Source organism: Thunnus thynnus, chromosome 8, assembly GCF_963924715.1.
Source record: "Thunnus thynnus chromosome 8, fThuThy2.1, whole genome shotgun sequence".
In the NCBI taxonomy this organism is placed as follows: Eukaryota; Metazoa; Chordata; class Actinopteri; order Scombriformes; family Scombridae; genus Thunnus; species Thunnus thynnus.
In genome coordinates, this window is record NC_089524.1 from 12,413,147 (window position 1) to 12,426,451 (window position 13,305).

Consider the following 13,305-nt stretch of genomic DNA (forward strand, 5'->3'; position numbering starts at 1 on the left):
TGATTATAGTCCTGTTTAATTATTTAATGAACAAACTTTATTGTACACGGAACTGGAGAAGCCCGAGGCGTTTCCATGGCAACGCGACCAGGAAGTTGAAGCTCAGGGGAGAGTAGAAGAGACATTTCCCCCAACTTTTTTTTCTTTTTTTGGCTGATAAATCTAACTTCTAGCCCACATGACTTTGTTATGTTTGTTTCATAATTGTTCTGGCAAAACCTTCGTGTATTATCTCCGGGAATGTCTGCGTCAATGAGAGCCAGTTCAGCGCCAAGTTCATCGAGGTCGGAGCCAGCGATGGACACCAGAGGTGAAGTCACTGTGCAGTCAGTGGTGGAGGCTAACTGAGCTTAACAAACAAATAACCAGCTGGATACACTTCATTTCACCGTTAGAAACAATTGCCAAACGTTCTGCCTCTCATAAATTCATCATCTTCTTCTTCTTTTTTTTTTTTTTTTTTTTTTTTTACATATTCCTTTTAGATTCAAGAGTTCTGCACGCAAAAATATATTTTTATACACTGTTGTTCTCCAGGTTCTCTGAAGCAACAGCAGACTGAGAGGGGTTTTAAACTCTTGGTAAAGAAATGGTTGATGAAAAGTCAATCATAAGTTTTTATTTCTTGTTATATAATTCTTCTGTTTGTTGTCTTTGTCTAATTGTTTGATTGTGTGTTGTTATTTCATGCGTTTTAACCACTCTTTGCCTGACTTGAATATCTGCCATCTTACCCCTTTCCCCCTAAGAGGACCACAATGGAAAAAAGCTTTATTGTGTCTTTATCCTCGATAATTTAATTGTATGTGAAGAATGTAGTCTTGTATGTCCTTTTACTGTTGTCACATGAATCTACATCACATCTATCTAATTACAAAGTGGAGGCTGTGTGCTCTTCTCATAAATACAGGTCACACTTTCCCCCCAGATTTTACCGAATAACATCCATATTATGAAAATAAAGTAAAACAATAGTAAAAAAAAAAAATACTAAAAACAAAACAGCTCATTCAATGTTAAATGTTTTCAAAAATGCAAAATGTAATTGTGTAATTGTGTTTTACTGCAATTTTTAAGAGTTTAAAGAGAATATAAAGCCTTGAAAAAAGCTAGTAAACAAGTCACTCTATTCAAGGTTTGAAAAACCTTGCAGGTCATTTGACATAATTTACTGCTTTCCAGATTCCTCTAAGACTTTTCTATCCAGCTGGAACAAAAAATATTCCATCTGATGCACTTGAAAGATTTTTCTCACAATCCGTGGCAGAGTATCAATCAAATATGGGAAGCCTGAAATGTCATATGTCAATGCTCCTTGTGCATAATGCAAGGAAAATATGTTTGGAATATTAAACTGTAAGACACATACTGTATATATACTTATCATTCATCATAACAAGGTCAGAGCTTGAGTTATACACCTGCTGGTTTGTTTAAATTGAATCTATCTTTCCTCAGTGGCAGAACTGAATATTCAAGTCCCAGTGGATAGCAGAAAGACACAGCCACATCTTGTTCACAACCAGATCATCCCAGATGAACTGCTGGTCAGCCTTACATCCACTGTCTGCAACAGGAAAACACTGGGACACACTGCACACCATCGTCACTGCAAGGTACCTTCCAACCCCATTTATATTTAAACTGATTGCAGAGAGTTATTTCTGTATGGCTGAAATAATTTGACACTAGTGTTCCTAAACTGAATTCGTATTTTAAAGGGGTGCGGAATCAGACGGCCAGATGCGGTCTGGCATCACCCACTCGGACGCAAGAAATACAAATACTTTCTGGAGCAGCCAACATCCCTGACTGGAGCTGGCAGGTCAGTTAGACCAACAAGACTACATGAACAATGTTGTAATAATGAAGTCTCTACAAAGATTCAGAGTCAGTGGTGTTTTGATAAATTGTAAAATATTAATTGCATGCACACATACACATGCATGCATATGTACCTTGACACTAATAGAGGAAAAAAAAACAGTCTGGTTCTCACTTTGCTCTGTTCATAACACTGGTCAAGCTGAAAAAATTTTTAGGGTCTGTCAAAAGTAGACTGTTTAAGAGGCATGTTTCCTTAATTTGATAGTTAATCCATAATCAAGGTAACATTAAATGTCTCAAAAGTCTTAAATTTGGATTTCTGCAGATGATCTAAAGAGACTAAATGTGCGTGTTTCCTCTTTTGTGTGTGGACGGTATTCATACAGGGATATTTCATTCCTGTGTGATGCTATGGTGACCCAGAGGAAGACAACAGCCCTCCCACCTCTGACTGACAGGTGTGGCATCGGTGACACACAGGTAAACCGGCTCAGCTGAACTGTTTTGGCTTTCTGAGCTTTTAAACCTTCATGGCGAAAATATAGAATGCCTGAGAAAACACCTTACATTTTTATTTTCAGTTTATTATCTTCTTAAACTTACTCAACCCATTTAGATTTGTTTCTTAGTAGCATATGTTTGTCATTGTTTAGTCTCCCAAATGCACAAAAGTCAACTTTGCTATACAGAAACCTTGAAAATGTGTTTTAAAAAGTTAGAGAGAAATCTGACATTTCCATGGTAGTTGGGTTTTTTGTATTCAGTAGTAGAAAGTTCCACAGTCTTAAATGCACCATGATTCAATAGTAGTTTGAAGTTTATTGCATGCACAAGTATACAGTGTGTCATGTAGTCACAGCCTCTCTGTCTCCCAGAACTTGAGTGTCTCGGAGAGTCTGATTCCAGAAGAATATCACATTGTGAAAAACAAAGGGCTGCGGAGCCTGGAGTTCTTTGAGGAGTGAGTCTACTTCAATATGTTCACCTTCTTCATGTTGACAGATATATCACGCTCTGTTTTATTGATGTTAACCGGGCATCCTTATATTGTCATTGTCAAATTGGAATTGGAAAAAAGTTCCTCTCATGTTCCTTCTCTCTCTCAGTGCCTTCACAGTGCAACTGCAGGATGATGAGCAGAAGATACGTGTCTTTCCTTCACTGTGAGTGTAGAAAATATGAATTAATCTTATTTACAGATAAACCTGATAGTATTCCATGGGGTAGGCAAAGTGCTTGTAGGGTAAGGGATGAATGTTGCAAATGAAAAGTCAGTAAATATATAGTAATACAAATGTGTGTGTATGTTCTGTGTGTCCAGGAAGCCCAGTGGCAGACTGGAAGTTGTTCAGCTGATGAGGATGATGGACGACATGCTGGAGAAGGCTGGAGTGGATCAGCAGAGTCAGGAGCTAACTGAGCTCTCACAGGTAGACAGACAAACAAACAGAGTACACAAGCTTCTATGTGTCCGTATGGCTGATACTAGTATTGTGCTGCTTTCATGTACAGAACATGTAAACATAGCAGCAAACCTTTTAATTCAGTAAATAGCCTAAAACTTGAAAAGAAACCCAGCACTATCCTGAACATCATCATCAAATATGTAAGATTAAGGAAGGGAGGTTTTTATGTACCCCAGGTCAAGTTGTCTCTGCTCATGTCTTAGCAAAAATATAAAATCTACATCACAATGTGTAGTGTTTTTTTTCTTTTTGCTTGTAATATTTACGTCATAAACCTAACAACATGTTGATGTTAGGTTTATATATGAAAAACAGAAGTGCTCAGTGATATTATAAAGTGATTCTTATAGAAGTACAGCTATCTGTAGAAATTATAAACACAATGTGATGAAATTGGTTACAGATGGAGGGTTTGCTGGAGCTGGTGCAGACTGAGCAGAACATCTACAACATTGTTTTCCATGAACTGATCAGGCAGGTCAGTGTGGGATGTGCCGAGAGAGGACAGCTGCTTGCCAAACTCAGGTTAGCAGCCAACACATTAGGACAATGCCAAAATAACAAAACCTTATCACTTGTTGAAGGAGTCTCATAATCCTTATGTGCTTGAAGCTACTTAAAAGCCTATAATGGAAATATGGATGTAAATAAGAACTGATATCAAATGAAGCACAATTCTGCTTTGTTATTACTTTTTTGGCGCCTCAAGTTAATTCTGCATCATATTTTGACAGATAGTATGGGAAAAATGTGACATTTTCAGAAACTATTTTCCAGTAATGACCGCAGAGAACGTTTTTTTCCCAGCAGCTCTTGTGTTTGTGTGTCTAGACAGCGCTACCAGTCCCTGCTTGAGCGAATCCCCCGCCGTCTGAAGGCTCTGCACACCGAGGCAGTGGCACAGCGGGCTCTGGATCGCCGGCTAACTGAGGAAATCCATCGCATCAAGACGTCAATCCAGCAGCTCAGCACGTAGGTCAGGGGTCAGGCTGCTGGGTCACGATGAATGATATAACTGTGTGCAGTAAACATTGGAATATGTTCATGGAATAATTCTATTTTAAGATAATAAATGATAAATAAATAATAAATGCAAGAAATTAAAATAATAGCAATATGTATGTATGTGTGTGTGTGTGTGTGTGTGTCCTGCTCACAGGGAACTGTCCAGGATCAGAGACCATGATTCCTTTGTTTCCCACCAGGCGGAGCGTGCTCACCAGCAGCTGGCTGATGCCCTTGATCAGACTCACACCAACTCAGAGTCAGTGCCCCCTGTAGGACTGAACTGAACATGAGTTCATTCAGTCTAACTCTAATTCTACAACAGGCTGATGCATTCCTAATTTCAGCAGCGTGAACATTATTTATCTGGTTGCCATGAGTATTTTATTTCATTATTTCATATTTGCACCTTGATTAAAAATCCATGAGAAACAGAGGCAATTACATATATGGATATGATATATAAAGGATAACTACTCTATAGATAAAGACACTCTATACTGTATCCTTCATTCATTTTGCAAAAAATGTTGAAGAGAACCAAATAAATATAACAACAATATAACATTTCACTCTGAGATATAGCCTAAGTACAGCAGTAGTTCAGCAAATGGGCAGTACAAAAGTACAAAATGTGACCTGGTGTTCCCTCTCACATGATCTATGTGCTCTTTTCAGTGTGGTTCAAGGTTACCATCAGCTGTATGAGCTGCAGAGGGGTCGCCTTGAGACTCAGTTGCTCCAGATGACTGAGGAGAGAGACTGCTGGAGCCAACGCACCTTCTGCCTTGCCCTCAAGGTGTGTGAGCCATGATTTTTATGTTTCGTTTTTTACAGCTGTACTCACCTTGAATGTCAGTGACGTGTGTATTATTATGGTGGATGAATAAAATAGATTAATCGATTTTGGTTGTCAGAAGGAATAAGAAAGTTATTAATATGGATAGCTAGGGTTTTATTTTCTGAAAACTCCATGTATCCATGTTCAGTGTTGAAACAGATAGTATGAAAAAGATTTGTCCGTTAATGGGTAAAATTTTATAATATGCACAGCATTCTTAATGGGTTTGGTAGTATGTATTAACTTTAACTTTACATCAGTATTTTTGGGTTGCTGGGACACAATTTCTACTCAACTGTTCTCAATAAAAATGGTAAAATTTCTGAAGGATACCAATATTAATTCAATTTTCTCCAAACAAGCTTCAATATATCTCTCTACGATTGTTAGGTTATCAGTGTGAAGAAGCTGGAGCTGGTCAAACGGCTGCATTTCAATGGGCAGAGCTGGTTTAAGACAGCAGAGCACTGCAGCATGTACCTCGCTTCAAAGGTAACAAATGCACTTTTTGTAAAAACCCATAACTCCTCTTTGTAAATATCCCAGGTGGTTCTGTTAGACTCTGACTATGACAGTGACCATCCTGCTGTAGGACACAGAGGACCTGAATATCATCATGGAGCTTACAGACTACTGGAGAGAACAGCTGACTGCTTTCATGTCTCAGCTGAAGAAGACTGAACATGCTCAGTGTGACCAGATCAGTGCCATCCAGCAAGGCATCACTAAGTGGCTCGCCTTCTGCACCACACAGAACAAGTACAGACGAGTAGAAATACCACATGAGATCATTTAATATTTTACTATGATTATCTATTATGAAAAGCCACCCTAAGTTAAAATAAACTTCACATGAGATCATATTTAAAACACAGAGTGTCAACTCAAAATCTCATTACTTAAAAAAAAGTTCTTTAGATGTTTCAGTCCCTGGAAAACTATAATAACCTAATTTTGCATTCTTATTGGGACTTAACACCCAGTATGGTGTAGGTGGTTATCATTCAGAACAATTTATAGAAGAGGAGATTGATCTGTGTGTGTATTGTATTGTATTGTGTGTGTGTGTGTGTGTGTGTGTGTGTGTGTGTGTGTGTGTGTGATTGTGTATGCCAATGATGCTCCTTCTCCTTTTCAAGGTGTACTGACCCAAAATATGAGAAAGCTTCAGTGGAAGGGATTCATGCTGATTTGAAGCAGTGGTCAGAAGTAAGACAATGCATTTACTTCCTCTGTGTTTTTTCTCATTGCCTTCATTGATGTTATCTATCTGATGTATTTGATTTGTCTCATTTGTGTAATGTTTCTGATATAATCGCAACATCTCATCACTTTATCTCTCATTAGCCTCATCTCCAGTGCTTATTATCACTTGCCACAATGCATAAACTATGAAAAATTGTCTTGTTAGGGTTTAACTGAGCAGTGAACTCTTGGCTTGATGCTCAAACATGCTTCAGCTCAGGAAAAACTAGTAGTTCCATATGTTTTTAAGATACAGTATTCTGCTGTCTCATGAAATGGTAAAATGTGATCTACACCTTGTGTAGCAGTAGAATAAGACAGTGGACACTTAACCAACCTTCATTTAGATTTTATTCCAAATATCTAGTGTGTGTGGCATATGTTGGGTCATATAGTACAGCAGAAAATGATCCTTTATTGTCTTTTGTTGTTCTTGTCTCTGCAGATGTTGGCCCTGCAGTGTGAGCACTATCAAGGTGAGGAGTTGCTTTGCTGCCAGCAGACATTAGGCGAACTTGGCCATGTTCAGGAAAGGTGGTTGGATATGAGCCTTCAGCTGTTCAGAAGACACTTGGGCCCTGATGGTGAACCTCCTGGAGGCCAGCAGGTCCTAATGGAGCTGGCCAGGGTCATATCTGAGCATCACAAACAGCTGGACTCGCAAGTCAGTGGAGAGAATGGTGAGGGCCGAAATATTCACATTTTTTAACATGTGAGAGATTTTAAAGGAGCTAAAGAGTATGATTTCAAGGCTTACAGACACTATCACTTGACACTGATTTAGTTTCTGCTTGACTGTAGTCCTAATGGATGCCTGAAACAAACACTGACATACACACACACACACACACACAGAGTTGTGTTTCCATCACTTCAGAGGACATTACGTTGACTTATATTTATTTCCTCAAGATTTACTCTAACCCTAACTTTAACCTTCACCAGTACTTCACCCTAAAATGTCTTAATTTACATTATGGGGACTTGCTTTTTGTCTCCAAAAGGGAGACGGGTCCCCACAACGTGACTTCGAAAAAAGGTCTATGTCCCCACAACACGAGTAATACCTTCTATACACACACACACATACACTCTAATTACAGAGACTTCATATATCTGCCTCGTTATGAGCTTTGTCAATAAGACAGGAGGAAACTGTTTAAAGGCTTAATGATTTATAAATTAATTAATTCATAAACATTGCATGGCAACATGCTTAAAGTGGCTTCATTGTCGGGATTAAAAAAGTAAATCCTTGGGATGTGGACTGATCTGTTGGAACTGATTCCAGCCATGCTGTTTCAGGAATCCACGGACTGATCGTGTCACTGCTCGGATTGATGGAGTCCTGGGTCGCCAAGCTTGGGGCAGTGATTGGCTGTCCAGAAAAGATGCTGGTCTCTGAATGGCTGAGGCTGGAAAAGGGACTGCACAATTGGCAAAGTTTGGCTGAAGAAGCTTTGCAGAAGATCTCCATTGTGCAGACAGTAAATGAAAAGGACAAACACAAGCTCAACCTTTAGTAAGTTTTGCATTGAATGGTATTACTATTTATCCTAAAATGTAGACACTAATCTGTCTCAATATAATTGGTTGGTAAGTTTAAAAACTGTGAATTTAATGGAAAAACAGATGCTTCATTTATCAGCATTTTGTAGAAAAGTTCACACCACAATAAAACTTTAGAAAGTTCTTCAGTATGACGAAGTTTGTGTTTATCAAATATGCATATACTGTGGTTGCCGCACAAACACCTGTCATTTATCAGTGACCTATTCTGAGAATGTGCCAGGTGTAGGTAACCAACACAGAAACAAAGATTTGCTGATTCATGTAAATCATGAGTATGGTCTTAGAATTGCCATCCACTCACAATTTTGATTTCAAATCTCATTCAAATCCCCTGATTGTTTATTAATACTTCCTGTTGAAATACATTTATTAAGTTGGATAACATCCCAATAAAGTAGTAGTTTCTTAGAAGCTTCTATATACACATTAACAGGTATATTCATATCAAAAGACAAGACTCAATGAGAAATTAAGACTACATATGTTTTAATGCTGAAATTGATAGTCTGGTAGTCATGGTCTAAGACACTTTGTTGTGTGTGTGTTTGAAACAGTACAGAGACAGAAAAGATGTTAGACAAAGTGCAGGAGTTCATAACCAGCCTGTCCAACTTCACTGACTGTGAGAACCAGAGACTAATGGAGGAGGTGAGCATCAACAAGGTTCAGCCAAACTGTCAATGGAAGTTTACTTTTTTTTTTTAAATGGTGCAAAAACTATAATCTATTACTATCTATCTTTTACTATTATTATCTATTTAAAGAATGTGTTTGGTTAGCAATTTATTGCTAAAATATTTTATCAACAATTAACAAGTGTGTCCACAAAGGTTTCTGTAATATTAGAGTTCTCTGCTGTTTTTGCAATGCCCGATCTTCCTCCCTTCTGCTCTGATCTTTGAACTGTCATGTTCACTGACTGATGTCCCTCTGTAGAAAAGGCTCTAAACCACATATCTCTTGTGGATCATCTCTGTCATTTAATCCACATCTTTGCAGGCCCTTCCAGCCTCCTCGGTTTTCACAGTGATGTCTTTATAGAAAACCTATTTGTTTTCCAACACCTTGCTTCACCCTGCTACTGTTTTTTTTATACTTTGGTTACTAAGCAGCTCCAGAGCACTTGTGGTTTCAGGGCCTTCATCGGGGACATTGTGGTTGTTGAGGGAGAGGAGAGTGATACTCTGAAATATATTATTTTTTATATGAATTGCCTTTTTGGCTTTCTGTTGTTAAAAAAAATATGCTGTAATGTACAAAGGTGCTGTCTTGAGTTTAAGTGTTTCCTCTCCTACCAGGTCAATTCCATTCAAATGGCTCAGACTCGCTGGATGTTAGATCTGTTGCTCCTTATGGTGTCTGACCATAGTGAGGACCAGAGCCAAGAACAGGATCACCAATACATTACAAACATCTCACTGCAGAAACTGGATGAGGATGCCAAGGTGCTGGCTGAGAAACTTGGCTTTTTTTCCAAATACATCACCAGGTAACAGACGTATCCATTTTTACAATTTAGATTTCAGATGCAGGTAATATGAGTAAGTTATAATTCAATAAATACAATAGAATTTACTACAGAGTGCAGTGATAACCAAAAAATGTACAGAAAAGAAATTATGGCTAAAGCATGTTTAGTTGCTAAAAGACTGAAAGTAAACAAGATGTGTGTCTGGGAGGGGACTGACAGGAGGATTGTCTCCGGGGTTCACTTATCATGAATGTGTGTTTTTGACTTTAGCTCATGCCAGCTGATTGTGGAGGAGCAGATTCTGCAGAACCCACATCAAATTGAAGGTGAAAATGAGATGGATGAGTGCAGAAAGCTACAGGTAAACAACAAGCTGATATGTGTAAAATCATTGCAAAAATCCAGCATGAGTGTCAACTGTGTCAACAGACAGGATCTGTAATTGTAAGCTTTGCAATGTGTTCTGTGTAAGTTTCTGTGTCTGTCCTCAGAGGGACTGCACTGATTGGGTGGAGACCAGTTTAATCCTGCTCTCAGGAGTGGAAGGTGGCTCTGTGGAGCTGTGTGTCAGACAGGCTGACCCCACTTCCAGCAGTGATGTGCCTGTCTCTCCAACAGACAGCCTGGAGTCTCTGGTGAGGATTCAACTCAAATACAAGCAGTATGGATAGACCTAATTTGAATTTCGATTAATTTTGATGACTGCTGATGAAGAGTGACAGTGGTTGCTTATACATTTTCACTTAATTAGCTATTTATTGTGACTAACATTTGATAACAAATAGTAGTTTCTGTGAAATTGTAACATTATCACTTCTTCTAAATTCTTGAAAGGCTGGTGACAACTAAGTAGAGCCGATGTCAGAAAATGCAATTGTGATTGATCAAATAACATACTTGAAGGCCTGACTTTAGCATCAGTTACCTATTTAAGTTGTGATCACCTCAAGACAAAGTTTGAAATCTGGAAAATAATTGATTTGAAAAGTGAGCTTAATGAGAGGAACATCAAAGGCATATATTTTTTGCGCACTTTGATGATGGCTATTTGTATGTGCGCGTGCATTTTCAGGTGAACAAAGAGGTTTCAGCTGAGCCTGTAGCAGACAATGAGGCCAAAGAGGTCAAAGATGAGATTGAAGCAGAACTGAAGGAGGTCAGTGACATTTACAGCTCAAAAGTCAGAGTGAGAAGCTGAACAACACTCTGTAATATTTACACTCTGCTTTAGTTTCAATGTGATGCACTGTGTTTACTGTTCATGCACAACGTTATCCAAACATTTAAATCATTAAGACTCATCAGTTGTCTATAAATAATTATAATTTGACCATGAGTAACTATTATGCAGGCTGAACAATTACATTTATTTAGACTCTTATTTTCCTGACTAGCACTTTTTTGGTTTCCATTTATTGTGTAAATAAACCTGAATTATAATGTCTTATAATGTTCATGTGTGACAGATAAGGTATTCATAACTGCTTATACAGAATTAATCCTAATTATGAGGATAATGATGAGGACAGTGATAGTACTCTTCTTTCTTTACAGAGCACTATTGGAGAAGAAGAACAAAAAGAGATTTGTCAGGTATTCATACAGTTTCAATTAAGTGTTATTGGATAAATTTTAATTTGCACATTAGACAAAACAAAAAACAGATAAACAGATTTTAGACCTGTTTGTGATAAAAGACATAAGATGCAGAATACTTTATTTCTCTATGTTATATTCATTGTTCCCTCAGGTCAGGAAATCTTTGGAGTATCATGGAATTTGGAAATTTGTGTTGCAGACATTAGTGAATTTTACAAATGAGTCTGAAAATTGAAAAGTGTTGCTGTTGGCCTGCAGGGGGAGCTAACGGTTTGCGAGAGCCCAGTGGTGAATCTGATTGACTATGATGGAAACATCACGCAAAGAAAGCTGGGAGAGAGCAGTGTGCGCCTGAATGGGGTTAGACAATTACATCACACACTTTTGAAATATCTGCATGAATCGTGTTAGCATGCTTATATTATACTCGTATTTTCAAATCCATATTCAGGTACAAGACAAACATAAAGTACATGTACAGTAAAAAGCTCCCTTGGCTGTTGTTGAGAATAGTGATTCCATTGTACAGAAAAATATAACATGCACATATGCAACTAAAAACAAACATAATTTTTCCATGCAGTCCGCTTCAGTTATAATTCAAGCCTGTAGTCCACATTAATCATTTAATTTGTCCAAAAGAAACATTTCAATTACATTTCCTATAATTTTCTTTTTTTTCTTGTTTGTTTTCTTACCATTATCTCATAAAAGGTTGTTCTTATAAGTAATTTTTGAAATGGTGGTGTTTCTCAGCTCTTTTAGCCTAATCTTTATCCAGTTGTAAACCCTGGGAGCATTAGTGCCATGCCTTCACTTTTGTGTAGAACTGAAAAGGCGTGTCTGTGTTTCTGTCTCTTTCTGTCAGACTGAGGAGTTGGTTGTGTCTCCAGCAACAGATGAAGCCCAGAAAGCTTTTAGTGATCTGACCACAGTAGGATTACTGCAGCAGGAACTGCAGTAAGTTTACCTTGTTGTGGTTGAGTAGAACGTGCATTTATGGAATATTATGTAGCAATATGTACTATTAAGCTGTTAGTATAATAATCTATTTTTTCCAAACTGTGGATGTTTTTTCTGCTCCAAAACAATAGTGATACATTTTATATCCAGTTTTTAAAAGATTTTTCATGTACTGTTCTCAACACTCGCTGCCTGTTTGCTCTCTTCTGCCACACAGACAGTGATGATTTTTCCACTTTATGTGGAATAAGAATTGGGTAGCTAGTATGAGCAGCAATCACTACCATGGCTGAAAATATGTGCTTTTGTTTTGCCTTTCATAGTTAGTCAAAAAGAAACTCTCACATCTGGCAGACTCTAGTGGAGTTTATTAAACAAAATCACATCAGGAGGGTAACAAGGGAAAAAAAATGCTTTAGTAACCATCAAACATTGTTGGTTGATAATTGGTACACGTGTCCACACTTCAGCTGAGTGCAGTAGCTCAGAAAGTGAATGGGCCCCTATTGACCTGTGGATTTGCAAAGGGCGTCTAGGCCAGATTTATTATCTGCATGTGTTTGTCAGTGAGTCAGAGTTGCAGGTCCAGAGTGCTGAGCAGCGAGCTCTGAAGGCTGAGGAGGCCCTCCAGGCAGCACTGGAGAAGATTAAAGACCTGGAGAAACAACTGCACGATCAGTCCAGCCTGGAGCCCAAAAGTAGTGAAGGTATCGAGCAAATAACTAACTGTTTTAACTTTTAACTGAGAAGGAGAGACAATAACACACTGTTTAAGCATAGACACACACTGTTTGTGTTGCAGAGAAAAAGAAAACACCACCACCTTCCCCACCACCAGTAACAGACCCGGCTCCTCCAAAGAAAACCAGCTCTGAAGCCAAATCATCAAGCAGCACCAAAAAGACCAAGAAACGCTGATCTTACAACAGCTGTTGTTACAACTTTGTATTTAATGTTGGGAGAACTTCTTTTAGAATAACTTTTAGGGTTTTATGTTTCTTGTGTGTTCTCTGTTGTAACAAAGGTCAGAGAGAAACTCCTCGCATGCACTCAATCACAGTCACACTCATAACACCAGAAAAAAATCACCAGTATAATGACTTTTTGTGCACATGTACTGTGTTCAAAGTAGCATAGCACACAGGAGTAAAAAAAATCATTAACCAGTGCTGACATCTAAGTATTAAATAGTGTCAGGAGGTTGTCCCTGTTCAGAGTGCTTGACTGTTTTATCTTGTGTGTATTTTGTATTTGAGTGTAAAAGCAAACCGCTTCTTGTTTCCTTCCAAAAATTAAAATATCTGTAGACACTACAT

General features: G+C 38.2%; 1 protein-coding gene across 4 annotated transcripts; it reads left to right on the forward strand.

Annotated features, from left to right (window-relative positions):
- The first annotated feature begins 90 nt into the window (after nucleotides 1-90).
- axdnd1 (axonemal dynein light chain domain containing 1) lies at nucleotides 91-13,302 on the forward strand. 4 transcript variants are annotated; one of them, XM_067596552.1, is made up of 26 exons: nucleotides 91-310; nucleotides 1,459-1,616; nucleotides 1,722-1,825; nucleotides 2,214-2,307; nucleotides 2,703-2,788; nucleotides 2,934-2,990; nucleotides 3,149-3,257; nucleotides 3,697-3,818; nucleotides 4,125-4,265; nucleotides 4,453-4,557; nucleotides 4,977-5,097; nucleotides 5,530-5,631; nucleotides 5,732-5,898; nucleotides 6,279-6,348; nucleotides 6,830-7,064; nucleotides 7,690-7,906; nucleotides 8,511-8,604; nucleotides 9,255-9,445; nucleotides 9,698-9,788; nucleotides 9,919-10,062; nucleotides 10,500-10,583; nucleotides 10,982-11,020; nucleotides 11,285-11,386; nucleotides 11,895-11,986; nucleotides 12,557-12,696; nucleotides 12,765-12,850. In XM_067596552.1, exons 1-26 carry the CDS (start codon nucleotides 241-243, stop codon nucleotides 12,767-12,769), a joined length of 2,940 nt encoding a protein of 979 aa, XP_067452653.1. In that variant the 5' UTR covers nucleotides 91-240; the 3' UTR covers nucleotides 12,770-12,850. The 4 variants fall into 4 exon arrangements, with proteins under 4 accessions (XP_067452653.1, XP_067452650.1, XP_067452652.1 ...); XM_067596549.1 differs by having other exon boundaries at nucleotides 92-310; nucleotides 12,792-13,302; XM_067596551.1 differs by lacking the exon at nucleotides 11,285-11,386 and having other exon boundaries at nucleotides 92-310; nucleotides 12,792-13,302.
- Nucleotides 13,303-13,305: the final 3 nt, after the last annotated feature.

Bases quoted from the DNA above. Each gene is read 5' to 3' on its own strand.
- axdnd1 (XM_067596549.1), top strand. From the start codon at position 241: ATGTCTGCGTCAATGAGAGCCAGTTCAGCGCCAAGTTCATCGAGGTCG. The intron at 5,632-5,731 runs GTAACAAATGCA...ATCCTGCTGTAG, and splicing joins GCATGTACCTCGCTTCAAAG to GACACAGAGGACCTGAATAT. The intron at 10,063-10,499 runs GTGAGGATTCAA...GTGCATTTTCAG, and splicing joins CAGACAGCCTGGAGTCTCTG to GTGAACAAAGAGGTTTCAGC.